This window comes from Phyllopteryx taeniolatus, chromosome 17 (assembly GCF_024500385.1).
Source record: "Phyllopteryx taeniolatus isolate TA_2022b chromosome 17, UOR_Ptae_1.2, whole genome shotgun sequence".
NCBI classification, from domain to species: domain Eukaryota; kingdom Metazoa; phylum Chordata; class Actinopteri; order Syngnathiformes; family Syngnathidae; genus Phyllopteryx; species Phyllopteryx taeniolatus.
Window position 1 is genome coordinate 22,326,026 of NC_084518.1, and position 27,843 is coordinate 22,353,868.

The 27,843-nt window shown below is 45.0% G+C and overlaps 2 protein-coding genes across 6 annotated transcripts in view; both read left to right on the plus strand.

The window, feature by feature from the left end:
- The window catches only part of sipa1 (signal-induced proliferation-associated 1), a 37,029-nt gene extending 34,577 nt beyond the window's left edge, over positions 1 to 2,452 (plus strand). For 3 of the 4 annotated variants that reach the window (XM_061752944.1, XM_061752945.1, XM_061752946.1), the window contains one exon: positions 1 to 2,452. In XM_061752944.1, coding sequence (XP_061608928.1) covers positions 1 to 144 — 144 coding nt within the window. In that variant the 3' untranslated portion in view covers positions 145 to 2,452. The other variant, XR_009785307.1, reaches the window with a different exon arrangement.
- LOC133467740 (sodium/potassium/calcium exchanger 3) overlaps positions 2,068 to 27,843 on the plus strand; it is a 27,644-nt gene continuing 1,868 nt past the window's right edge. The window contains exons 1-16 of one of the 2 annotated variants that reach the window (XM_061752948.1): positions 2,068 to 2,198; positions 9,674 to 9,769; positions 16,580 to 16,656; positions 16,918 to 16,992; positions 18,850 to 18,934; positions 20,132 to 20,235; positions 20,310 to 20,384; positions 21,694 to 21,719; positions 22,969 to 23,022; positions 23,099 to 23,241; positions 23,394 to 23,560; positions 24,606 to 24,813; positions 24,886 to 25,052; positions 25,152 to 25,266; positions 26,127 to 26,239; positions 26,320 to 26,385. In XM_061752948.1, coding sequence (XP_061608932.1) covers positions 9,751 to 9,769; positions 16,580 to 16,656; positions 16,918 to 16,992; positions 18,850 to 18,934; positions 20,132 to 20,235; positions 20,310 to 20,384; positions 21,694 to 21,719; positions 22,969 to 23,022; positions 23,099 to 23,241; positions 23,394 to 23,560; positions 24,606 to 24,813; positions 24,886 to 25,052; positions 25,152 to 25,266; positions 26,127 to 26,239; positions 26,320 to 26,385 — 1,494 coding nt within the window. In that variant the 5' untranslated portion in view covers positions 2,068 to 2,198; positions 9,674 to 9,750. Of the gene's footprint in view, positions 2,199 to 6,419; positions 6,554 to 9,673; positions 9,770 to 16,579; positions 16,657 to 16,917; positions 16,993 to 18,849; positions 18,935 to 20,131; positions 20,236 to 20,309; positions 20,385 to 21,693; positions 21,720 to 22,968; positions 23,023 to 23,098; positions 23,242 to 23,393; positions 23,561 to 24,605; positions 24,814 to 24,885; positions 25,053 to 25,151; positions 25,267 to 26,126; positions 26,240 to 26,319; positions 26,386 to 27,843 lie in introns of those variants that run through there. The other variant, XM_061752947.1, reaches the window with a different exon arrangement.

Consider the following 27,843-nt stretch of genomic DNA (forward strand, 5'->3'; position numbering starts at 1 on the left):
GAGAAGGAGGACAAGGCGGTGCTGCAGGCCGAGGTGCAGAGCCTGCGGCAGAACAACCGGCGGCTGCAGGAAGAGTCGCAGAGCACGGTGGCGCGCCTCATCAAAGTCACCGAGCTACTGTGCAACGTCAACAAGCCCTGTTAAACACGCCGCCTCGACTAAATGCTCCTCCGCCGACAACAATCAGCAGAATGATGTAATGTGTGTGCTCAGTCCTCCAACACACATGCGCATCCTCCATAAACAGTGACTACTGGACCTGCCTGCTGGTTAAGGTGTATGCAAAGTCATGACATTCCCTTACAAGTGTGTACTTCTGGCTGCTGTTAGTGTGCTATGCCAGTGTGATCTCTTTGTGTGTGCGTGCGTGTGTGCGTATGTGTGTTAGCAGCATGTGTGTGCATCTCTTACTGTACTTTGCTTCAAATACTTGACAACCTGGGCTGATCGGCTCTTCCTTTTTAAGTTCCGACTGAGAGACACCGTATAGCATGTTTATCTGAAAATTGACCAAAAGTCTACACGTACGGCATATAGTATCACATACACTCGTGTGTGTGTGTGTGTGTGTAGCACTTAAATGTGAAGAATTGCGTTACTTTCTAGTGTGGAAGGTTTTAAAAGACACAATTTAAAAAATAAATAAAGGCAAAGCCTCTCTAGGCAACCACGAGGTTGCATATGTAAGGATGCCAATCTCTTGCTTCTCAGTATTAGAAAGGGATTCTCCTAATAGTCCCTTCATGAAATGAAAACGAGGAAGCCTGCCCATGTGAGGAAAAACGAGCTGAGCCTATGTGTGTGTGTGTGTGTGTGCGCGCACTGGAAGACACACAATGGCAGGAAAGAGCGGCTTCCTCCACAACTTGTTTTCCTGGAACCTCCCTCAATATTGTAGCAGCCATACTGTAGAAGTTCTCCTCCTGCTGGCCTCATCACGCCAAACGGCAGCTTTTATAGCAGTAGGTGTCAATGAAACATCTTGTAGTAGAAAACACAATATCGAACTATAATAGTCAGAATATTGTATTGGCTTATGAGGGGTAGCAGTGAGAGGAAATCTTCCCCACTTAATGTGCATTTTTGTGTTTTTCTGGATTCATTCTTGCACTTTTTGGGTGAAATCAGCACTGGACAGAGGCACGCACGCACGCACGGACTGGATTGGATTGGATTGGATTTTTCCTGCCTGTGCTCTTCTCTCTCTCTTACCTCACCTTTTTTTGCGCCCACTGCTGAAGGCACCGCTAACAAGGTGCGTTGAAAAAGAGACTGGCTGCTTCTCCTCAGTGCCAACTCCCACCTAGGCAGCTCTTCCGAGTTCCAACCGAATCAAAACCCTTCTATCACTTGTGTTTGAAACATCCGCTCAGACTCTCCATGCTCTGGTTTCGTGTAAAAACTCTCTCTTGTAACATTATTTTAGAGTCACTGTGAATACTTGGTACCAGCATATTAAGATACAGTATATACAGTTTAAATGATGAATCTAATCTTTATTATTAGTATGTCAGGATGCTCTGTACAGCTCCTGTTATATAGATGTATCATCTTGTGGACATGCTGAAGCCTCCGGACTGAACTATTGGTGTGATAAGACTTACTGTCTTACTGTGTCTCGTATTGTTGTTTAGATTGTAAGAGGTCGGTGAAGCATGAGAATGTGCCAAGCAACATCCAAACTCACCCTCTCTGTACGTGAATGTGTGTGTGTGCGTGTGTGTGTGTGTGTGTGTGTCAAAATGTAACTTATTACTCATGCAAATGTGGATTTTATTGTAGCTGTTTAAACTTGAGGGTTAGGGTTATTGGTTAAAAAACAAAACAAAAACAAAAGTGTGAAATGTGTGCTTGGCTTAAAATGTGACTTTCTTTTATCATAGGAAGCCAGCAATGATGAAAATCATATCTGTAAAGCGTGCATTCTCGCTTTCACAAGGTCTTAAACACCATTAGGTACGCCTTAATCAGCAACATCCTGACAGGACGGTCAAAGTGTGAGTTCTCTGACTTTGGGCCTCCCTGGAAATGGTTGTATGTTAAGCCAGCTCCCTTTTCTCATGGTTGCACTGACTTGAGGTTTCAGTTGCAGATGAGCATCTGAACATCTGATCTTTCATCTGCTGTGTGCCCGAAACAGATTTGAGATGATGATGTGTGTCGTCGTCGGTTTAAGCTGAGGCTTGACCTCTGGAGTTGTAAGTGAATCATTGATTTCTAAACCTGAATTAAAGTAGAAAAGGTTGGATTGATGTGACCTGATGCATAGCAATCAAGTAGAAACAGACACGAATGTCTTGAATGTCCTTTTGTTTCTCAACACTCAATTACAGGCATTGAGTTTGCAAATAAATCGTATCTGAAAAGTCATTTCACTTACAAGCCGAACAATGTACTGAAGAAGTGCTTGCCAATTTTCATCATCTGAGAATTATTAAAAGGGAAAGAGTAGCATTTGTGGGGATGTAAACTTTAGTGGGGTGCCGTTTATCAAAAAAAGGTCTCTAAAGCTGCTGTCTTCGCAATACAGTACGACACCACCATACAAACACTCCATTGCCGTGGACTTTCCCCGTGTCATTGTTTCCCTCAACATCAGTCAAAGAAAAATGCTTTCTCCTCCCTGCACTGACATTGGGAGGACTTATGATGAGAACAGTGTGCCGGCGGCCTGTGTCTTTATTTGGGGCTGAAGCACAGGATGGAGTCTTCCCTGAGAGATCCACTTTGACACACACACACAAGAGCTAAAAAAGCAGCTTGACTCAGCTGTAAATCTTGACCCAATGTGTGTTTAGACTTCACTTTCGCTCTTGCGTGTGCAGCAAATCCACTTTGTTGCCTGATGTTTTGCGCTTCGAAGAGGGCGGATACCGATGCTTTCAAAAACCGAAACCAATCATGAAGTTGTGCCTGGTTGTTCAGAGTGAAGCGTGCCGTTTGACCACAAGGGGGCACTGCAGTTGAACACTTCAACTCGAGTCTTGATGATGATGATGATGATGATGAAACAATTATACGTGGCCAGCATCATTTACTTTACAGCTGGCAACCAAACCGACATTACGCTGGATGGTTGTCAGTTGTAGGTCGATGATTTTACATTTTTAAATGAACATGGGTTCTACCTGTTCCCAATAGTCTACTATTTTTACCTTTCTGTCTAGTCTGCCGAATTTAGTTTTTCTCCCAATAAACTTTAGCCATGTGTTGCCAAGGTGAGGGGGAAAATGTGCCTTGACGCATTGGCTGCTGACTGACGGCGACGCTAACCAATCAGATTCTGAGTTGGCCACTGGTACCCGTTAGGTGTTTCATGTGACGTCACTTTGCTCTTCTTCTTATTTTATTGGATCATCAAAGCTAGCAAACACTCCTGTGGCTTAAAATCTATTTCAAGTTGGACTGGACTTGGAATTGTTGTTACCTTGTGACAACAGTCGGCGGCACGGTGGGCGACTGGTTAGAGCGTCAGCCTCACAGTTCTGAGGACCCGGGTTCAATCCCCGGCCCCGCCTGTGTGGGTTTTCTCCGGGCACTACGGTTTCCTCCCACATCCCAAAAAAAACATGCGTTAATTGGAGACTCTAAATTGCCCGCGAGTGCGAATGGTTGTTTTGTATGTGCCCTGCGATTGGCTGGCGACCAGTCCTGGGTGTACCCCGATGACAGCTGGGATAGGCTCCGGCACGCCCGCGACCCGCGTGAAGAATGGATGGATGGATGTGCTAAAAGTCGTGTTAGAAGTGAATTCACTGACTTCCAACAAAACCAAGAATGGTGGATTTTGTGCGAATAATCATTGGTTTCAGTATTTTTTGCCGATCATTTTGTCTGCAACGTAACTTCCTGCTATAAGGCCAAGGCACTATAATGGCTGAATTAAGGGGTTCGGTTTTAGATTAGAAGCGAGGGTGGCACCATTTTCAGGTGCTGTTGGTAAAGGGTTCGGCTCCGTTTGTTGCTGAACGACGTTGCCCTGGCGTGATGTTGTCATTGCACAATTACGTGTAACATTACGTAGTCTATCATCACATTCTTTTGGAAACTTCTTATAACCTTCTTCAAATGTATCCAATCATCCATTTTCCGTGACTCTCATCCACATTGCGGTTACGGGTGAGCTGGATCCTATTCCGGTTGACTTTAGGGCAGAAGAGAGGCGGGGTTAACTCAGGACGAGAGACCAGCCAATAGCAGGGCACCTAGAGACAAAGAAGCATTCACGTGACTGTGGCATACACTGGTGGTTCTCAATCTCACAGGCATGCTGCATTCCCCCATACCTCATGCACTTTTCTCTTTTGGAGCACAGACCACAGAAGCACCTACCTCAGGTCAAATGTTTTCAACATCACTGCTTTTGTCATGTTTAAATGGGCGCCACAGGCCTGCAAGTGACGATCATTTCAATCATCGTTTCATCTGTCAAGTTTCCCCCCCCCCCCCAATGAATCGATTACTCGCATTTTAAAACAAAAATTGCATTTCCGTACCTTTACTCATAAACAGGACATTATTTCAAAAAAAAACCCACAAACATACACTGATTATTTATTCAGTACGGGTTTGGTCTGTAACGTCAGAAAATGTGCACAAATGTTGATCCTTGTTTTCCAAAGTAAAAGCAGAGGTTTGCAAATGTCTTATTTTGATTCAACCCTAAAATAATCAGTCTGGGCGGCACGGTGGGGGCGACTGGTTAGCACAGCTGCCTCGCAGTTCTGCGTCTTCTCCCTGGGCCTGCCTGGGTTTTCTCCGGGTACTTCGCTTTCCTCCCAAAAACATGCACGGTAGGTTAATTGGAAACTGCAAATTGTCCATAGGTATGAATGTGAGCGCAAATGGTTGTTTGTGCCCTGTGATTGGCTGGCGACCAATTCAGGGTGTACCCCGCCTCCCGCCCGAAGATAGCCGGGATGGGCTCCAACACGCCCGCGACCCGCGTGAGGAGAAGCGGTTTCGGAAAATGGATGGATGGATCATCAGTCTGCCTTTGAGAATATTTACATTGAGAGACTGAAATCCTGAGGATGTGGACAATTTTCATTTCAACAAGGTCTCTAAACAATTACGCTATTATCAAAATAGTCCTCGATGAATCGATGTATTGTTGCACCTCTCGCAGCATGCCTTTGGGAATGTTCAACGTGATTGACTGCATGATTGTGTGCCACCAGACGAAACGCAATGTGAAAATGGTTCCACTCATGTTGTCTTTTTCTTGGTGAAAATGTAAGTCGCAAGTAGCTTTTATAAAAAAGAAATAGTTGCCAAAGTGGTCGGAAATGACGCTAAATATAGCGACCATATCGCTAACGTTGGACTACTGACTGCTTTTGTAAACTAGCTCCTCTGTTCTAGTCCCTGTTGTTGGTGGAAGCAGTGTACGTCTGCTTGCGACGATGGATAATCGGTGAATTCTCTTCAAAAGGTCATCAATGTGTACGATGAAGCATTCCCAAAAAAAAATCATGGCATTTAGGGGAGCGTTTGGTAACTCTGCCTTCATGGGGACTTTTGCTGACATCTCTAACACCACCACGATCACGAATTATAGTATACAAAAATGCAATATAACAGCACAACTGTACCATGTCATGTTCATCACCCGGAGCAGTTTGGAATCAAATGATCAAATAACATCACATACATCATACTCTGACCAAAGACGCTGATTATGAAATAGATTATGTGCAGCTAGATCGCTACATCGATTGCTAGTCGTAGATGACTGTAACCATTTTTGGAAAATGCTGACATCATCGAGGGACAAGGAATTTTTAAATGGGAAGGGTTAAAGAGGTAGTACCATTGCGAATAGACCGGCCAGCACTACTGATTCTGAAGGCCCGGGTCACATTGGGGTTAGGGTTAGGGTTAGGGTTAGTGGCAGCACATACACGATGAAAGGTAATTGGACAAAAATCTAACATCAACATGTACTAAGAAGCAGTTCAGCCAAGAGGAAGAGAATGGATCTGTTGGGCTTGGGGAATAAATGAACACACTTTCGTGGAACAGACATTTAGGGTGCTGTCGCCCCCTGGTGGCCGCTGAGAGAGAGAGAGAGGAAGAAGAAGAGGAAGAAGAAGAAGGAGGAGAAGAAAAGGGGGGCGGAGGGGCTCCCAGCATGTTGCTGCCTCTCACTCAGCAACTCACGGCGGGGGCTGCTGTCGACCTTTCAGTCTGCTCCCGCGAGCGCCGACAGCCGCGCCACTATTCCGTGACTCGCTACGAGCTGGCACCGGAGCGGCCCGGCCTGCTCGCTGAAAAACCAAAGTGGTGATCGTTATTCTTATTATTCGTTGATTGCTTTCCCACGTTCGGCAGCGCCTCGCCACCGCGGGAGCGAGCTGCTAGGACATTAGTCGGAGTTTTTATTCCCGGATAGCAGTTCCAAGACGGGGCGCAACAGATGTTGATGATTGGCGACATGCTGCCGGCGCACGAATGAGAGCAGCGAGGCACCGGCGGCCCTTCCGGCGGTTCTGCTGCTGCGGAGTCGGGCTGCTCGCCGTCTTGTGGCTCGCTCAGGTCATCCACGCACCAGGCGAGACCTCCGGCGCGCACGCACGCACGCACGCACGCACGCACACACAGCCCGGTGAAGACGTGTTTGCGAACACCTCCGCTCATTTCCAGTGCAAACAACACTGTTTGAATAGGCAATGTGATGATCAATTCAAGTTGAAACTTGAATTGTAGTTGAAGTGTAGATCAATGAGCAAAACTAACTTTAGTTGTATTAAATAACTGCATTTTGGACCAATTAAGTGAAATCGGATAATGGTCACAGTCACTGATGGTGTCGCGGTGCACTCGCCTGACTTTGGTGCGGGCAGCGTGGGTTCAGTTCCCACTCAGTGACGCTGTGAATGTGAGTGCGAATGGTTGGTTGTCCGCCGTCTATTTGTGCCCTGCGACCGGTTCGGGGTGTCGTCCGCCTTTCGCCCGAAGTCAGCCGGGATAGGCTCCGGCGTCCCGCGACCCTAACCGGGATAAGCGGTGTTGAAAATGGATGGATGGATGGATGGATGGATGGATAATGGTCACACTGGGAATCACTGCTATACTCATGAGAATTACAGACCATTTGCTATGCCTGCACATGATCTACATAATCAACGTAATGTATAAGAATTCTAGTAATGTTCAGTTTGGATTGAAAAAGTTCCATTTGTATGTTTATTTTGGAGTTCCGACTCAGTGATGTCGTCTGTCTCCATATGTGCCCAGCAGCTGAAAAAAGGGTTGGATGGATGGGAGCTTTTGTGGTCGTCGTTTGCAGTGAGGGGCTAGAAATGCATTGCGTGATACTGGAAAGGTTATATTATATAGATATTAGAAGAAATGGAGCGTGATTATCGAAATATCACATTTAGTCTTACAATTGAAATGGAATCAAAGTAGCCTACAGTGCATTTAGTTATCCAAAGTAGAGAGCACACGCGTAAATGGACCATGAGTCAAATGCGCCATTAAAAAAACCAAGAAATTGCGACAGTATAACAGGTGGTGGAGGTTCTGTTTTGGATGATTTCAAATGTCAAGTTGTTTGTTGTTGCTGCTGCAGGAAGATTACACAAGATGCATGTGGCTTGTCAAGATCGAGTCATTGGGCATCACATCCACCGGTTACCCAATCATATTTTAGGAGACAATTATTCTTTTCAAAACTGTTAGAATGTCCATCCAGCCATTTGTTTTCCATAGCGCTTATCCTTTTTGTCTCCGTGTCAAAGGAAGTTAATAATTCATGATGCCAACGTCTGTCTTGCTCAATGCATCTACCTATATTCTTGTAGATTTACAAAGAATTGATGTCAAACATTTTTAGAGCCAAAGCATAACCCTGTAAAAATACCCCCCCTATTATCACCTGTCCACGGCTAGTCATCAGCAGCATCTGCACCTGTGTGTGTGTGTGAGAGCCGTATAATAGCAAGTGAACTTTATTTTTGTTCAGTCAGGTGCATTTCCTAATGGGATCCTATCAAAGTAGCCGTGTCATTGATATTTCCACTTCACCTCAGAATTAGGAGCGCGTCTGCTCGGCTCAAAAGCTCCGGATCAAACAAGCGATCTGTTGTTCGTAAGCGTGGCAGCCAAGCTACTTTGGCCATACCCGGACAACGTTACACATGGAGCTCTTCTTGTATCACCATTTATGGATGTGCTCATTCAGCTTGGAGTCTGCAAAATGGAGCAACATGACTAACTTGATTTCAAAAAAGAAATAAAACAAATGTCACTCTGCCCTGCCAACAGAGGAAAACCCAACGACCATCTACTTTGTACTCCTTTTGAAAATGTGCCTTGCAGAACATGCACAGCCGCACTCCATGAAGAATTTGTGTGATGATTGTTGGTTGTAAACTATTTTAGTTGCACATTTATGGTACAGTATTCCATGAGCAGGACTTATAATGTTAGTACATTAAGCTAACTATAATTAAAGTAGCTAGTTGGCTACTTGAGTTTGGTCACGCTATACCTGAATCACACAATACAGGTCTAAGGGATACAAATAATGATCCTCCTGTCCATGATCACGGAGCTATTTAGCGATGCCTGAGGATCAGTCCGCAATGTGATTGACAGCATCAGATGTTGTCTTTCTGCTACCGAGACGAGCAACAGAGAGGCAGTGTTGTGGTACTGTATGTTGAGTTACATACAGTGCATTAGGTGACATGTACTCTCGTCGAGTAATGCGATTGTCCTAAAAATAAGCTATGCCATCTGTTTCTTGCATGCTTACTGCTTAAAATAATGACCTGTAACTCTCCCTCATGTCATGATTTTTTGGAATGAATCAAATGTACACTCAACTACCATCCCATTTGGTGCTGTACAATTCAAACTATCTTACTGTGGCGATAGTTTGCTGTGTCTTAATACCGCACTTTATTTTTGCTGCTGTCATCATAGAAAGTAAAAAAACCAAACTATGAAAAATGTCTCGCAGGAGAATGCGTGATGTATGTGAGCATAACGTACCTAACGGCGTCACCCGATTAAACAGGACTGTGTGTGAAGGAAATGCGGAGACTTGTGTGAAAATGGTGGAGGAAACCAATTTCAATTTGGCACTGGCCGATCTCCCCTTGAGACCGCGGCACGAAAGCGTCCTCGTCTCCTCTCGGCAAAACGGGCTCATTGAGCCGGAAGGTACAAAGGTGCGCGAGAGCGCCAGGCAGCCATAAAGCGACAGAATCTCACTATCGCCTCAGCCCTTTAGTGGAAAGCTCTCTGTGTGTTTCATTCCCGCGGGGAAGATAACGAGAAATATTGGCTGTTGTGTTCCCACTCCAGAGATAAGCTCTCGAGGAATGGACCAGTGAGTTAAAGTACACGAGTGAGTAAAGATCTCACTACAGCTGACTGCTCTTACGCTCGCTGCTGCCTCACGTAGTCTCCTTACTCTACATCTCATCGGAATAAACATCAACAATTGTTTTTTCTCTTCTAGACCAGTATAGAATGGTGTCACTAAATGAAAGAGATTTTGACAAAGAGGGCGGCGAGATTGCGCCTTACACACGTGGACAAAACGCTTGGTTCCCCTCTGATAAAGGGAAAGAAACAATGGCCACCGGAATAACTTGAAACTGTGCACGCTGCATGTGATCTATGTGATGGCCTGATCGGCTTTGTGTTGTTTTTGCAGCAGAGACTTCGCTAGGCGTGGATGACAACACGCCGCGATGGACTCGCAGGCTCACGCAGGTGTCCGACAACCACAGTATGGAAGAACACAGAGCAGGTCAGTCGCCCCTCTAAACATCGGCATCGTTTTGTGTCCATGGTAGCGAGCTGGCCCACAATAACATCGGCATTTTGTCATCCCCTGATTGGTTGGTCAGAGCAACCCAAGTTCAACTTGCAAAACACGGTCTGGATCTCTGGTGAATTGTATGCATTTGTGTGTCAAGTTAGTATATGAATATTGATTCGGAACTTCTCCGGATGATGTTGCATGCTGTTATATTACGTTTTTGTTGACTATTTATGGCTTCTGTAATTGTGAAGTGAAATCGGTGGGATTTAGAGCTGGATTAAGTCATGTAAATCCCCGCTTGAGGACCAAGTGCCAAATGCACGGCCCACAAGTGATCTAACCTTGTGTAGTCACACTCGTACATAAAGAAAGCCACGCAGGAGACAAAATGGTCTGAAGGCGTAGATTTCTGTCAGTCTCCTGTAGGTGAATGCGCTTCATAATTTAGGTATACTCTAGGGATGATGATGATGATGATGACGACGACGACGACGACGGCGGCGGCAAGCTGATTAGCCGGCTGATCCTCACTCATTTCAGCCGACATGTCGACTGTCGACACACTTTCACAACAAAGCAGTCTCATGGTAACACGATGAATGGCAAGATAAGAGCACAACTTCCTCATTTTCTCATTATTTGTATTCCCATTGTGACGGTGCTCCCCATATTCAGCCATCTAGCTATTGCGGTCTTTGCTTCTTCATTATTACGGCTCAGTCTGATCAATGTATATGCAAATGAAATGATGCTAATATCCCTCTTTTGCTATAAATTCCCCTTTTGATGTGTCCGTTGTATTCTGGGGGCACATGATAAAGACGCACGCATGAGTGATTTTAAACATTTCCAAGCACAATTTTGTGCAGTTTGCTTCTTCATAAGCAATATGTTCATTCAGCCATGGAGGCATTCTCTATGCCGCGTATCCTAGGCCGGGGACTGACACTATCGCCACAAGATCACAGTGTGTGTATGATGAGAATTGATCCCACGCGCCTTGCGAACCACTACCAATGGCATAACGCGACATGGCGAATGCGCCAATTTCCATGCAGAATCATTTGTGTTCATTACAATAACTAGCATAGCAAATCCAATAACGTGAGTTACTGCGTCTCTGCGGGACACGTAACGGCCGCATTGGCGCGAAGTTGATTTGGGCCGACACGGTGAGTTCGACCTAATTGTGTCCCGTGAGGACACGATGTAGATAAATGAATGAACATAAGCCGGGAAAGAGCTTAAAGCTTTAGGACGCAGCGGGTCCAGGTAGCCGCCATCTTCCGCAGCGCGAGGCCCGATAGCCGTTATGTAATCCATTATGCGGTTGCGATGAAGAAGCCGAAGGGATATCATCTCGGGGATTGCGAGTTGATGTTCAACACCAGGCTCTATTATCCCATCTTTTCATCTGTCCTCTGCCTGACTAGATAGCAGCCAGCGCGGTCCATCTTCAGCTGACGAGCCTGCGGCGGTTGTTGCTAGGCAACTAAATGCTAAGTTCTGAAGCCCAGACGATTGCACTGAACTAAAATAGGCCACAAGTAGTGAGTGGCACTGAATCCTAATTGGCTAAAGGAAGAAAACGTCTCATAATGAATGCGTCATCAAGGCTTGTTGCGGTCGTTTATTAAAGCAAGTGGCAGTCAGATCAAAGTTTCTTTGAAGATGATTTCATCTTAGGAAATTGTATTTGGATCTTCGAATCTCACCACTTTAGGTACAAGCTGACAAAATGGCAACGTTATTACAGTGGATAAAAAAGTTTTCACACCCCTGTTCCCATTCTTTTTTTTTTTTTTTTTTTTTTGTGATATGGAAAAATAAGACAATAAATCATTTTCAAACTTTTTCCACCATTAATAGAACAATTGACAAAAAAAAAAAAAAAAAAAAAAAATATATATATATATATTCAAGCGAGAGGCAGTCAAAATAAACTCGTAAATAAAAACGTGTGCACACCCTCTTCTAACTGGGGATGGAGCTTTGTTTAAAATGCCATTGACTGCTTTCGAAGTCAAATATCCATGTTAACTGGGAATGCTGGCAGTGAATGAGTTAAATTGGAGTCAGCACAAACCTGCAACCATTTAAAGTCCCTCTGATTTACCCCAAATACATTTCAGTTGTTCTAGTATGCCTTTCCTGCCATTTTTGGAGTCATGGTCCGAAGAGAGCTTCCACAGCATCAGGCGGATCTCATTTTTCAAACGTATCAGTCAGGAGAAAGGTTCACATACAATTTAAATGGTCATTAAATATATCATGGAGCACAGTGACGACAGCCACCGCGGTGCAAGTGGAGAAAATATGGCACAACAGTGACATTACGAAGAACTAGACGCCCCTCCAAAATTAAATTAAAGGACAAGAGGAAAACTGGGATCGAGGCTGCCAAAAGGCCGACAGCAACATTGAAGGAGCTGCAGGAATTTTTAACTAGTACTGGCTGTTTAGTACATGTGACAACAATCTTCAATCTTCTTCACGTGTCCGGGCTATAAGTTAGGGTAGCAAGACTTTCATCTTATCTTACAAAGAAAAAGAAAACACTGAAACTCCCAAAATGCGCATGTGACAATGTGTTACGGTCGGATTGAGTTGCTGACTCCCATTTAACACAAATGTTGAATGTGATTGGTTATTTCTGAACACAGCCACACCCCCAGTTATGCGAGTGTGTGCACACTTGTGCCAGTTGTTTATTTTGACTTCCCCTCTCTAAACGTTGGGGGGTTCCCCCCCAATGAGTTTTCCAGGTTATAGGTCACATTAATGTTGGAAAATATTTGAAATGATTTATCTTGGGCCGACACGGTGAGCGACCGGTTAGCACATCTGCCTCATAGTTCAAATCCCGGCCCCGCCTGTGTGGCGTTTGCATGTTCTCCCCCCGCCTGCGTGGGTTTTCTCCGGGCACTCCGCTTTCCTCCCACATCCCAAAGAAATGCACGGTAGGTTGATTGAGGACTCTAAATTGCCCGTAGGTGTTAATGTGAGAGCGAATGGTTGTTTGTTTCTATGTGCCCTGCGATTGGCCGGCGAGCGGTTCAGGGTGTACCCCGCCTCCCGCCGAAGATAGCTGGGATAGGCTCCAGCACGCCCGCGACCCAAGTGAGGAGAAGCGGAAAAGAAAACGGATGGATGGATTGTTTTATATCGCAAAAACCTGGCCTTTGAACAGGGGTGTCTACATTTTTGTATGTTCATATGTTTGCAGTTTAAAAACGAGGTTGGTTTAAACCCCGCCTCTCTTTTCATCTGTGTTGTATTCAGTCTAGCTCAAAGGATGGCAAAATCAAAAACAAAATGCATAATTTAATTGACATTACACACCACGGATGAAATAGAATTGTTCTAATTCCTAATAAAAAATGCACAATGTGCGTGCGTCAACGCACGCTACCGCTTTAGCTGGCGCACTGGTCGATAACTTGACTGGACGCCTCGGCACCCTGGCGACATTGTAATCGATCCCCTCACCTTAGCCTCCCTCCCAAGCCGCCTGATTGGCTACAAAGAGACATCGACCTCCAACATCTAAGTGGAAATTTCACTGTAACATCTGTCGATCTGAGGAATTTGTTTGACATTGTAGAGCCCCGAAGGTCGTCTCTGATTGCACGAGAATAATAACAAATCATATATAAATAAAGTTGCTGTCAAGCATGGAATGAACCATAGCTACTCAGTCGTACAATGTTGCATTTATAGGAAGCAGATTTTGCACGTATGTCAAGGTAACCAAAGCTTTACTCTGCATTTGCGTACCTCTGAGTCAGACGTTTTTAAACACACTTGGGAACTGGTTTCAATGATGAAAAATGGGATTAATGTCAAAGAAAGATGAAACCAAACTGACGGGGAGAGCTTTAAAAATCTGTTCCTATCACATAATGCCACAAAATACAGTGCCAAATCAACATAGGGGTTTGTCAGCAGAAATAAGTGGAAGGTTTTAGACCTGCTACCTAAAAAGTACTTAGCTCTCCAAGTATCACCACCATGAGCAACAGTAAAATACTCTCGTGCAGAAGGCCCAAGTGTTAATTAAAAGCGAGACAGAGGTTTTAGTCCTGAAAATGATTGTAAGCCACTCTAACATGATGAATAATTGCTACATTTGACAAAATAAAAAACAGTACTAATGGTTTCAAATGTATTGCACATGAAAATAAAATAAGTTCCGAAATGAAGAAAAAAAATTCAAACAAACCGTTACTAAAGATTAAATGCAATAGGAAATACATCTCAACTGTACCTAGGCATTAATTATTTCGCATACCACGACAGCAGGAGTGTCAAACTCATTTTTGTCGTTATGACTGAAAGCGTATAAGCTCGTTTTGAAATCAGAAGTCAAGGATCATTGTTTGTTCAGCTATTGTTCAAGCTACTGTAAAAGGTGGTTTGGTTAAAAAAAAATATATAAAATATATATATATTTTTTTTACCATAGCTCAACATTTATTACATATGACAATTTGGAAACCCCGTGCCTGCGTGGGTTTTCTCCGGGCACTCCGGTTTCCTCCCACATCCCAAAAACATGCATTAATTGGAGACTCTAAATTGCCCGTAGGCATGACTGTGAGTGCGAATGGTTGTTAGTTTCTATGTGCCCTGCGATTGGCTGGCAACCAGTTCAGGGTGTACCCCGCCTCCTGCCCGATGACAGCTGGGATAGGCTCCAGCACGCCCGCGACCCTAGTGAGGAGAAGCAGCTCAGAAAATGGATGGATGGACAATTTGGAAATTTTGGTTCAGATTTGACAAGAATCACGGAAGTTGTCACAAGATTTGCTTTCGCGGGCCGCATAAAATGATTTGGCAGGCCGGATCTAGCCCCCGGGCCTTGAGTCTGACGCCTTAGCATTAGAGGTAACTCACTTGCTTTACCGGAGCCACGCTTTGAGAATCGCTGCTTTAGCTCACCTAAAAAAAAACAAAAAAACTCCAATACAAATAATACTGTAGTTGTGTAACCTGGAAATAAAAGCTGAACTCTTGACCTCTTCTTATTCATCTTTTAATGTCAACCCCAAATGTTTTGAGTTTACAGCCAGAGTGGAGAAATTGGCCTCGGTGTTCTAATACCTTTGGTGGGGGAGCCTAAGCGATTGCCATCTGTTGTTCGGCAGTAAAAAGTCATCGAGCAAAAAGATGCTCTCGATGTAAGTGGTGTGAGGATACGTGTGTTGTCAGTTATCGTATGACGTGCGTCACGCCACCGCTGCAGGTACGATACACGCACTCAGTGTGAGCTTTTAGTGCAAACACAGCATCGTTAAACCACGATCGTTTGTGTCTGTTTTCTGTCGTTCTCCCGGCGCTCTCTCGCAGGCCTCTCCTGAGAGTTGGTAAAGGAAAAATAAATATTTTTAGACATTGCAGTCCCGAGCTGCTGTCACATTTTTCATAAACTCTAGCCATGGGAAAGACACACACCCACCTCCCTCCCCCTTTTCCTGCACCACCTCCTGCCTTTGGCTTCCTACTGCCACCCATCCAAAAAGAAAAAGAACCAAAATCCCCATCGGAGAACGTTGCTGTGGCAACAGCCTTCACCAGAGCAACTCCTCAAAGGGTCCGTGAGCGCTCCATGTTACAGCAACACCTGAGATTGCCTGAATCTCATGGCTCGAAGCAGCCTGGATGGCTTCCAGGCTGCCGGTTAATGAGAGAGGAGGATGGTGGAAGAAAACCAACAGCATGATGGTTAGGCTTAGACAGTTGGTTTGAGAAGGTGCCGCACAGCCTCATATTGGCTTCTTCTTCTTCTTCTTGTGCGATAACATGACAGTTTACATGCTAAGCCGCCACAATTTGAGCTCATCAGCTGTTTCTCTTCCTGAGCCCTGAGAAAACACACCAACCTGCTGTCAGTTGTGTACGGACAATTGAAAGATGGCCCAGTAATGAGGGAGGCAGTCAGCGCTGCACTCTGGCACAGGCGCACAAGTCCAAACATAACTGCACAAACATTTACATTTTCCAGCTCCACACGGCCGAATGTCTCCCTCCTCCTGTGGTGCGGGGGGGCCTCCGATCCCCCCACCCTCCCTCGCTGACACGGGACTGTCACAGATCGTTTCTCAGATCTTGCGTCACAAAAGATGTCTGTATTGTCGTGTGCCTTCCTTTTTTTGTGAGTTTGTGAAGCCTCTGTGGGCTCGCAGCACACAGCTATTTTTAGCCCACTTCCCCCTACGCCCCCCGCGCTCCCAGTAGTTTCAATTCATCTCGTTCGGATCCGAGTTGTAAATTGGAGCTGGAGTACTATATCGTTCTCTGGAGACTGGAGGGGGAAGCGCAGTTGTCGTTATCCATTGAGGTGTTTTTTTTTTTAACTTGAGGACACACAGGAAGCAGCTGCCGGTTTCACTTCCTGTGTGATGCCTCCATGCATATCGGACACCAGACAGTCTCCTTAGAGAACGTGTGTGAATGTTCGGGAAGATTTTATGATCCATTCCACTGTTTTTTTTACACTCCTAGCACAGCTTCCTGCTGAGCACAAAATACCAACTCGGCAAATGAGTTCAGACTTGTGTTGCCACCATTCGCTATTACAGTCGATAATAACGCTTCTTAAATTGAGTAAGGGTTTAAATTCTAACTGTGATTTTCTTTGGGTGTGACCAGAGCACCAAAGGCAAAGAGTTTATCCTGACTATGAAATATGGAGGCTATTAGGACAGAACCATGCTACGTGTTTTCCCTCATTTCAACGTTGAAGTACTGGGTTTGTTCAGGCGTCATTTCCATCACCGTGCCTGTGCCTTGCAGCCATCCACGAGTTTCCAGAGGACATCTTCACCAAGGAGCAGAGGAAGAACGGAGCCGTCTTACTGCACGTCCTCTGTGTGAGTGTTGCAGGATCATATCACTTCATTATTTTGTACTCCTGCTGACAACCTCTCGCGTGACACGCTGCTTCATCGCAACCCTCAACAGCATCTGTTCAAAGTTTGTAGGTCAACTTTTTCAGACTGTTTACAATGAAATAGAAACTGAAGCATGCAACAGTTTATCCTAAAGCTCGCTTTTGAATCTAAATCGAGGATGTGTTTAAAGAATCTTGGTGTTTTGCCTCTTCTGATCCATGCGCTTGTGTGTCTCTTCAGGCCATCTACATGTTCTATGCTCTGGCCATCGTCTGTGACGACTACTTTGTTCCTTCCCTTGAGAAAATATCTGAGGTGAGATTGTCTGTGCTTGACGAATCATTTCATCAATTTCCCGTGTTTAATGGGCACCCATGTATAATACGCACCCCCAAAGTTGACCTCAAAATTCTGGAAAACCCTTCTACCTATGTATTTTTACAATCAATTGTGTATTTTGTGAGTTTTTTCAAAGAATTATTCTGGAGTTAAGCACTTTATTTGAACACGTAATACTTTCTTTTAATTTACTTGCTCTTATTTTGAAATTCACAGCCCTACTTTTATGTAGTAAATTAGAAAACACATAGTTGTGCTCATATGATGGCTTACCCAGGAAGAATTTGTAAGCTGGGTACAATTCTTTCAAGAAAACATGAAAGGTCAGGCGAAACACATTGAATTTTTACTTGAATGGGATTCAAATTAAACTGGCATTCCGACACCTTCTTCCCTCTTGCAATCAACTTCTTAAACAGTTAACCTACAATTCCATTGCAACATGCTGCCAATTTCTTTTTGTCCTGAGTTTGTTGTCACATTTCTGTGGGGCCAATTATACGTGACTCGTGCACTCACTGTAGTCGTCTCGCCACGCTGCACTATTTGCATATCTCTTGTTGACCGATACTGGCCACTCATACCAGAGTAGCATCTGCCCCACTTGCACACTGACTGAGGAGTATCTGCAACATTGTCCCAGATGATCGCGCTACTCGTCACTTTCAACCGCATCCACTCCTTGAAGTCTCGGCGCCCTATTGCTATATGAGTCATTCAAACTGCTCTAAGTGCTAGAGGACTCTGCATCTTTTGCACAATTGTCAAAATAATTGTACCGGCATTACCAGATAACTAGCAACCCTTTATTGCTCAGTGACTTTTTCTCAATGTCTTTATGTCTCAACAGTGTTCTGTGTCAATTGACCGTCCGTCTGTTGTCGTACTCGAGCGGCTCCAACTACCGGAGACTAATTCCTTGTGTGTTTTTGGACATACTTGGCAAATAAAGATGATTCTGATTCTGATGTGCCCTGCGATTGGCTGGCGACCAGTTCAGGGTGTACTCCGCCTCTCGCCCAAAGATAGGTGGGATAGGGTCCAGCACGCCCGCGACCCTATTTAGGATAAGCGGTACGAAAAATGGATGGATCGATCAAATTAAACTGTCAAGCATTTCAGAAAAGCATTTTTACCAAACAAAACATAAGCAACTCCGCTTTCCTCCCACATCCCAAAAACATGCATTAATTGAACACTCTAAATTGCCCGTAGGTGTGAATGTGAGTGCGAGTGGTTGTTGGTTTCTATGTGCCCCGCGATTGGCTGCCGACCAGTTCAGGGTGGACCCCGCCTCCCCCCCGAAGATAGCCGGGATAGGCTCCAGCACGCCCGTGACCCTTGTGAGGATAAGCGGAACGAAGATGAAAAACATAACCATAAAGAAATCAATGATCAATGTTCAGTCATCACTTATATTTTAAAAAACAATATTTCACAAATTCTGCCAGGGTCTGTAAACTTATGAGCACAACTGTACATATATGCAGTCATACGTACCCCTGTCATATTTGAATGAAAATGCAGGCTACAGCTTTTTCATAACCATTAGAATGAAAGTGTACACCTTTCTCATAACCTGTAGGTGGCGGTGGCATATTGGAATGAAAGTGTACAGCTTTTTCATAACCTCTAGATGGCGGCATACATCTATAAATGTGAAGGTTTTTTTCCATTTCCCCTATACCTATGTATAATGCGCACTATTGACTTTTGACATTTTTTGGGGGGGAAAGAATGCGCATTAGACATGAGAAATGACAGTAATTATTTTCATAATGGTTACAAATATTCTAACAGTTCTAACAATTTTGTTTCTTTCCCCGTGCTTAGAATCTACAGTTGAGTGAGGATGTTGCCGGGGCAACATTCATGGCAGCAGGAAGCTCTGCTCCGGAGCTCTTCACATCGCTCATTGGTGACAAATTTGTTCTCACCTCAATGTCACCATTTTTTTCCCCACACAATGGAACCAACCACCAGTGCTCTTCATGGTTATTGTTCAAATCAAATTTCCCATAAGCAATATTGGAAATGCAAATCCCTCTTAACCAGATGGGGTTCGCCGTCCTGCTCTGGAGTGTCGGGCTGGCTCCCTCCATCCTCCCTCCAGCCTGATTACACCTCTGATAAATCACAAGCATCTGTGGTGCTGTTGATTCAATAGTATGTCTCCGTGGACACGCGCCTATGGGATTGAGTTGCTTGGTTTGGGACCACTCCTTAATATCGATACGCAGAACTTCCTGGACTGTCCTCATTTGCACTCAAATTCTGTAGCGGAGCGATTGGCACTGCATGGCCACTTACATCATACATCATACATTTTTCACTCCATTCTCAGAAAAGAATGGAAATGGATTGATCCTGGGATGTCATGATGAAACCTTTTTCAGTACGAGCAAGGCTTTCAGTAAAAAAAAAAGTTTAGCGGCCATACGATTGTATAAATAAGTTGAATGGCGGAATTAATTCGGTATTTGTATCACAGATTTTGTAAGTTAACCATTTTAAAATGCGAAAGCAATGAACGGTACCTTAACTTTGATTCATACACACTAGAGTCTCACTGCTTTGAATGTCCATCCATTTTCTGTCGCGCTTCTCCTCACAAGGGTCGCGGCGGTGCCGGAGCCTTTCCCAGCTGTCATCGGGCAGGAGGCGGGGTACGCCCTGAACCGGTTGCCAGCCAATCGCAGGGCACAACCATCCGCACTCCCATTCACACCTACGGGCAATTTAGAGGCTTCAATCAACCTACCACGCATGTTTTTGGGATGTGGGAGGAAAGCGGAGTGCCCGGAGAAAAGCCACGCAGGCACGGGGAGAACATGCAAACTCCACACGGGCGGGGCCGGGCATTAAACCCCGGTCCTCAGAACTGCGGACGTGCCGCTTGCTTTGAATGTGTGTTTTCTTAACACCCCTTGTTGAGGACGCTTCCTCTTTGCAAAAAAAAAAAACAGCAAGTACGCTTGTGTGATTAAATTTTTCCTTAAATTTCTGTTCGAATATCTAATCGTACCACCTCAGGGGCATTTCTTTCTATTTTAATATTTTCCTTGGCATATTTCAGTAAAAGCTCAAGTGAGTCATGTGCGATCGTGCTCGTCAGGTGTCTTCATCACTAAAGGGGACGTCGGCGTGGGCACCATCGTCGGCTCGGCCGTCTTCAACATCCTGGTCATCATCGGCTTGAGCGGCATCTTTGCAGGCCAGGTCAAAACAACGTTCTGATTAAACTCTCGCAACCGGACTGAACAGCAGCCTGACGACGCTGTGCCTTTCCACAGACAGTGACGCTGACGTGGTGGTCGTTGTTTCGAGACTCTTCCTACTACATCCTGTCTGTGCTGGCGCTCATCGGGGTGACTTGCATGCATCTTCTCTCCAACAATGTACAATATTAAAATGTTGTGGGGCTGGGCCTTATGGCCTTAAAGTAAACCGAAACCTAATTCCCCCCCCCCCCCCCCCCCCCCCCCCCCCCCCCCCACCACCTCTCCTTGAAGAAATAAATAATAGAAATGCAATTTTTGGTCTTCACAGATAATGTTAAAATAAAAAAAATCAATTAACTTGGAAAAAATATTTCCCCTTTTGTCAAACCGCACGGCTCAGTTGGTCCAAATGTCTTGTCGAAGAGGAAAGGCCCTTTCAAACTGCACTTAGCACAGCCAACCTATTCTTTGTGCTGCCGCGGAGCGAGCGCACAAAGTTGTGTCGGGGAGGTTGGCCGCGCGGGGGGGTGGGCAGCCCTCCGCTATTGAACACTTTCCAATTTGGGCTCAGCGCGTTGTGACGACATTTCAGCGCAAGCCATAGGAGAGATGGTGGGGGAGTCATTTCAGAGTGAACACAGCAAGAGGACAAATTAGAGTTCAATTAGTTAATGCGGTATTACAGAGTCCCAAATGTCTGGGAGACGAGACAGACGACGTGGTAAAAAGAAACCGCTCAGCCCGACGTATACCTCAACGCCTGTAGCTCGCGGATGAGCCTAACCTCCCTCGGATCCTGCTGTGCCATTCGAACCGAATGAACCCCTGCCCTTCGTCTCATCCTCCCCCACCTCTTTATTCTAAGTAAAGCCAGGGCTTCCCGTTGAAACGGTGACAAATACGTATTGAAGAGCTACGGCCTACATTACACCAAACAAGGAAAAGGCACCAGGCTACTTTTTGTTCGTGTGCTTCGCAACCAGCGCCAAATATGGGCAAGTTTGTATCGTGCCACCCTCGTTGCCGTGTTGTCCTGCGCCCTCGTTTTCGACTTTTTTTGCACCTGTCTTTGGCAATATTTAGCAGGAGTGACTCAGTGATTGCCTTCCAACTGGCTCCTTGTCATATGCAAAAGAATCTGAAAATGATTCCGCTCATGTTGTCTGCTCCTTAGCGGGAATGAAAGTCACAAGTCACTTTTTGGGGAAAAATAGCTGCCATAATACAAATAGTGAAGTTGGCAACACAGCTTTTGTAAACTCGCTCCTCTTTGTTTGCAGTCATTTTGTTAGTGCCAGCAGTGCACGTCAGCAAGGACACGCTTTGAATTACAGAAGACACTTTTTAAAAAAGATCATCCTCTGCAATAATGAATCAATAAAATGGATGACTCGCTCAGCCCTACTGGGTTGACCTTTTTGTCCTCTTGATTGTAATCATCTGTCCTCTCTTCAAGGTAATTTATGATGCTGTGGTTGTCTGGTGAGTCTTGTTTTGTTTTGCTGTCATACCTTTTTGCAAAATTCCCCTCGAGGGACACGTACACAATTGCCCTCGCTTATGAACTGTCGGTTGTGAGGATGAACGTGTCAATTTAGGCCGACATTCAGTGAAACGTCAATGTATTGTCTCCATGACTAAAACCCATCTGAAGACAAACGACAAGCTCAAACTCTCGTCAGCTGATGAGTGCTCCAGAAATCAACAAATCAGCTTGTCCTCCCGTTGCATCTGGCAGAGGTGCGATGTGGTTTAATGAAACCACTGATTTAGCCTCAAACTTAACGGAATCCCAGGTGATGTACTACGGTGACTTTTTACTGAATGCCGATGTGCTTGGTGAAGGTCTTCAAGCTGTATTTTACGTGAACCCAATTGTATTTCACGGAGTGCGGTAAACTTAATCAGCATGCTTGGAATAGAAAAAGACTGGAAAAGGCCAAGATTCAAACCCTGAACCTCAAAACTGTGAGGCGTATGTTGCAAGCACTTCAGCACTCTGCCCCCGGAAAAACAGGGAAATAATTTGAAAGGGAACGTAGAACATTAGCGAAAAAGAGAGAATTGAAATTGTCACAGCAGCATTATTCAAACATATGCACTGGTATTAATCATGTCGAAACAACCAACAAATCGAGCAGCTTTGGCAAGGAATTAAAATGCATTTAAATCTCAACAAGAGAGGGAAAAACCTGGAATGCTAGATTTTGGTATGTGCTAAGTAATATAGTGTTGTTATGCTGCTGTCATATTGGTACAAGTAGTGCAAAGTGGGAAGTATGTATATAATGCTGAATTCATAATATACCCAATTGATATGCATACTTATACATAATAGTTCTATTGCACATTGAAAAAGTCATATTCGAACAAATCCAGATAAGAGGTATAACTATGGACAGTGTATATATAGTACCCATGTTATTAAGTGTAATATCTCTTCCATAACATATGCACTCTACTGTACAGTATGTGTACCGTACAACATTATAGCATGCATGACAAAATGTATTCCTTACACTAAAATGGAGTGTTCAGGGCACGAAAGGCAAGTCATTAAATCAGTACTGCATGTCACTGTTGCTGATGAGAAAGCAAAGTGATGGCTGACTGATAAATAGCGCAAAAGTCGCTCTCATGCTCATACTGCATAGTCAGGACAAGTGAAACTCATTTTGCTCGATTTCGTTTTTATTGTGGTGCTTTAGTAACGACTTCTTTTGCTTTGCAGGTGGGAGTCTTTGCTCCTCATGACAATGTACGTGATCTACATTATCATCATGAAGTAAGAGGCCACGCCCCGTTCCTTCATCCAACCCGAGCGTGTCTTTAAATGATGCGTCCTATTTGTCTGGTGGCAGGTTCAACTCTCGCCTTCTGACATTTGTGACGCGACAGTTCCGGCACGCCAGGCGGCGTTGCGTCACATCAGAGGATGGCGGGGAGGACAAAATGGCAGACGACGCCTCGGCCTGCCACACCGCCGTGGCCCTCCTCAACAAAGGTCTGGAAAACGGTTGCAGCAAAACACCATCGCCGATGTGATCGTACAAAGGCAAACGTTTGAGAATACACCTCATGAGGCTTATGAACCCTGACGGCCGTCGTGTGTGAAGGGTTCTTATTGCTGACGGTTTCTTCTCCGTGTGCCTTCAGCTCAAGTCCACAATGAGGAGAGCAGCCCAGTCGTCATGGTGGATGAACTTCTCATCCTCAGCCCTCACAAGATCTCCTTCTCTGACGCCGGCCTGCGCATCATGATCACGCCACATTTCTCGCCTCGCACCAGACTCTCCATGGCTGGACGTGTGCTCATCAGCGAGGTAACACACACGCACACACACACGTTAAAACTCAGTATGTCAAAACTTGGCGGGGATTTTATCTAGAGCAGTGTTTCTCAAACTGTTTACACCAAGTACCACCTCAAAAAAATACTTGACTCTCCAAGTACCACCATAATGAGCAACATTAAAATATAGCAGTTGGTCCATGTGTTCATCAAAAAAATAAGACAGAGGTTTTGTTCCCTAAAAAGTATATTTCAGATTTTTGTGAGCTATTGTAACACGCACAGTTGACATGTATAGGAAACAACTGTACTCAACGATTCAATTCAAATGTTTTGCACATAAAAGTTAAATAAAAGAAACGCAAACATATCTTAGTGATTCAATGCATGCATGAATGACTGAATTAAAGTGGCGGCACGGTGGTCCACTGGTTAGAGCGTCTGCCTCACAGATCTGAGGACCCCGCCTGTGTGGAGTTTGCATGTTCTCCCCGTGACTGCGTGGCTTTTCTCCGGGCACTCCGCTTTCCTCCCACGTCCCCAAAACATGCGTGCGAGGTTAATTGAAGCCTCTCAATTGCCCGTAGGTGTGAATGGGAGTGCGGATGGTTGTTTGTTTGTATGTGCCCTGCGATTGGCTGGCAACCGGTTCAGGGCGAACCCCTCCTCCTGCCCGAAGATAGCTGGGATGGGCTCCGGCACTCCCGCGACCCTTGTGAGGAGAAGCGCGACAGAAAATGGATGGATGGATGAATTAAAGTGGGCAGCACGGTGAGAGACTGGTTAGCGCATCTGTCTCACAGTTGTGAAGACCGGGGTTCAAATCCCGGCCCAGCCTGTGTGGAGTTTGCATGTTCTCCCCGTGCCAGCGTGGCTTTTCTCCGGGTACTTCGGTTTCCTCCAACATCCCAAAAACATGCGTGGTAGGTTAATTGAAGACTCTAAATATCCCGTAGGTGTGAATGTGTGTGCGAATGGTTGCTTGTTTATATCTGCCCTGCGATTGGCTGGCGACCAGTTCGGGGTGTACCCCGCCTCTTGCCCGAAGTCAAAAACACTCTTCTCTTGCCTCACAGAGACAGAGGCTTATCCGGACTTCCAAGAGCCCGCGGGGCAGCGGGGCCGGTCTCGGGTCCCAAGGGGGCTCCGCCACCAGCGGCGTGAAACGGACGGGCTCCTGCAGTTTGGAAAACGGGGGCGGGATAGGACACGCGGAGTCCGGACGCGAGCCGGGGGCGGACGAAGACGAGGACCGGGGTATATTCCACCCCTTGCGCATCCCAGGTGAGGAAGCTGGTCGGGAAGTGTCGCGGCTTCGCCGTGAGTTCTAGTGACACGTGTGCGCGTGTGCGTCAGCCGGCTGCACGGCCAGGTTCAAGTGGGTGGTCACGTGGCCCCTGGGCCTCCTGCTCTACTGCACGGTGCCCAACTGCGTCGTGCCGCGCTGGCATCGCTGGTTCATGATCACCTTCGTGGCCTCCACGCTGTGGATCGCCGTCTTCTCCTACCTCATGGTGTGGATGGTAAGCACCGGCCAGCGTCAGTGACCTTGTGTCACTACTCGGTACGATGGCTGTTCTAAACGACATGTTGTGCTGTGGCTGTGCTTGCCTGTTAATCAGGTCACCATTGTGAGCTTCACCTTAGACATCCCAGACTACATCATGGGCATCACCTTCCTGGCAGCAGGCACCAGCGTGCCCGACTGCATGGCCAGCCTCATAGTGGCCCGACAAGGTACGGGCGGGCCTCGGTGCTCGAGGGGCCGCGTTTGACTTTGAAAATGGACCAATGGGACAGCTGAAGTAGTTGTTTTATATTTCATTGCATTTCTAATCAATTATCCAAATATGTAATACGAATTTAAATATCTTAAAAATAGTTAATTTTGTTATTTATAATAAACCAACCAATGATTTCATAAGTGTATGTAAGTGTAATTTAAGTTATATTTTACAAATATCTTTCATTTTATGATTTACAATAAATCAACTAATCTATTATTTAATGAAAACATTTTTTAAACTCATTATGTAAACGTGTTTATTTACAATAAATCAAATACTAAAATAAGAAAAAAAATGTAAAAGAAAAAGTATGTTAAATTGTTCCTTTACTCGTATTTTTTTCACTTTATTTACACCAAATAAATGAAACATTGAATAAAGAAAATAAAACGTACTGATTTTTAATGTATAATAAATCAACCATTGATTTAATGAAATAGAAAAATGTTCAATGTATATGTAAAAATTGTATTCATATTTTTTCATTTTATTTACAATAAATCAATCCAATTATTACAATTATTATAGTATACTATTATATACAAATTATTTTTAAAAATCAATTAAGCAATAATTTAATTAATTTAATTCAATAATAAATGAAAATGAATGATTTATATGAATAGTAAATTACAGGGAAAAAAACACTAACTTTCCACTGTTGCGAAAAATGGCTAAATTATTGGAACAAATATTTTGGTAATGAAAATGCTCAGAGCGTCAGGGTGGGCTGTGAGTGGCTCCTAAAGTGTAAGTCTTTAGCTTCCTCTACTGTTTCAGTGTGGAATCTCACGTCACATCTCTTTTCAGGCATGGGTGACATGGCGGTGTCCAACTCCATCGGCAGCAACATCTTTGACATCCTGCTGGGTTTGGGTTTCCCCTGGGCTTTACGCACCCTCGTGGTGGACCACGGCTCCTCCGTAGGCAAACATTCATCCGCGCTCGTTCTCTCGCGCTGTCTCGTAACGGATGCTCACGCTGCTCGTATCGTTTTCCACAGGTGTCCATCAATAACAAAGGCCTGGTGTATTCCGTCGTCCTGCTGCTGGCCTCTGTCTTCCTCACTGTGAGTCGACGCGCGTCTTTTTCTCACGCCACTTCCCCCGTCAAGCAATCTCAAAAAGTCGAGCTCGAATTCCTAACAGAGGAATCCGCAACCGCTGAGAGCTCATCGGGTGTGCCTGACTTCACTAATTGGTCTGAAAATTATTTTTATTTACCACCCCAATTCCAATGAAGTTGGGACGTTGTGTTAAGCAGAAATAAAAATAGAATACAATGATTTGCAAATCATGTTCAACCTATATTGAATTGAATACACTACAAAGACAAGATATTTTATGTTCAAACTGATCAACTTGATTGTTTTTTGGGCAAATAATAATTCACTTAACATTTTATGGCTGCAACACGTTCCAAAAAAGCTGGGACAGGTGGCAAACAAGACTGAGAAAGTTGAGGAATGCTCATTAAACACCTGTTTGAACATCGCACAGGTGAACAGGCTCATTGGGAACAGGTGGGTGCCATGATTGCTTCCCTGAATTGCTCAAGTCATTCACGAGCAAAGACGGGGCGAGGTTCACCTCTTTGTGAACAAGTGCGGGAGAAAATAGTCGAACAGTTTCAGGACAATGTTCCTCAACGTACGATTGCAAGGAATTTAGGCATGTCATCATCTACGGTCCATAATATCATCATCAAAAGGTTCAGAGAATCTGGAGAAATCACTGCATGGAAGTGGCAAGGTCGAAAAGCAACATTGAATGCCCGTGACCTTCGATCCCTCAGGCGGCACTGCATCAAAAACTGAAATCAACGTGTAAAGGATATCAGCACATGGGCTCAGGAACACTTCAAAAAACCAATGTCAGTAAATGCAGTTCGGCGCTACATCCGGAAGTGCAACTTGAAGAAGAAGAAGAAGAATTACCTTTTATTGTCATGAACATGCATGCATGCACACAAAATTTGTTCTCTGCATTTAATCCATCACAGTGAACACATACACATGTTAGTGGAACACACTGGAGCAGGGAGCAGCTGAAGTGCCCGGGGAGGATTTTGGGGTATCAGTGTCTTGCTCAAGGACACCACAGCCGTGAGTCCGGGGGATGTTGGCAGATGGTCCAGTCGGGGTCTTGAACCTATGTCCCCCACGGTGGCAGGCAGGCGATGATCTTAACCATTGGGCCACGGCTGCCCGCAAAACTCTACTATGCAAAGCAAAAGCCATTTATCAAGCCGCCGGCTTCTCTTGGCCTGAGCTCGTCTAAGATGGACTGACGCAAAGTGGAAAGGTGTTCTGTGGTCCGACGAGTCTACATTTCAAATTGTTTTTTGGAAATTGTGGACAGCGTCTCCTCCGGGCCAAAGAGGAAAAGAACCATCCGGACTGTTATGGACGCAAAGTTCAAAAGCCGGCATCTGTGATGGTATGGGGTTAGGGTTAGTGCCAGTGGCATGGGGAACTTACACATCTGTGAAGGCACCATTCATGCTGAAAGGTACATACAGGTTTTGG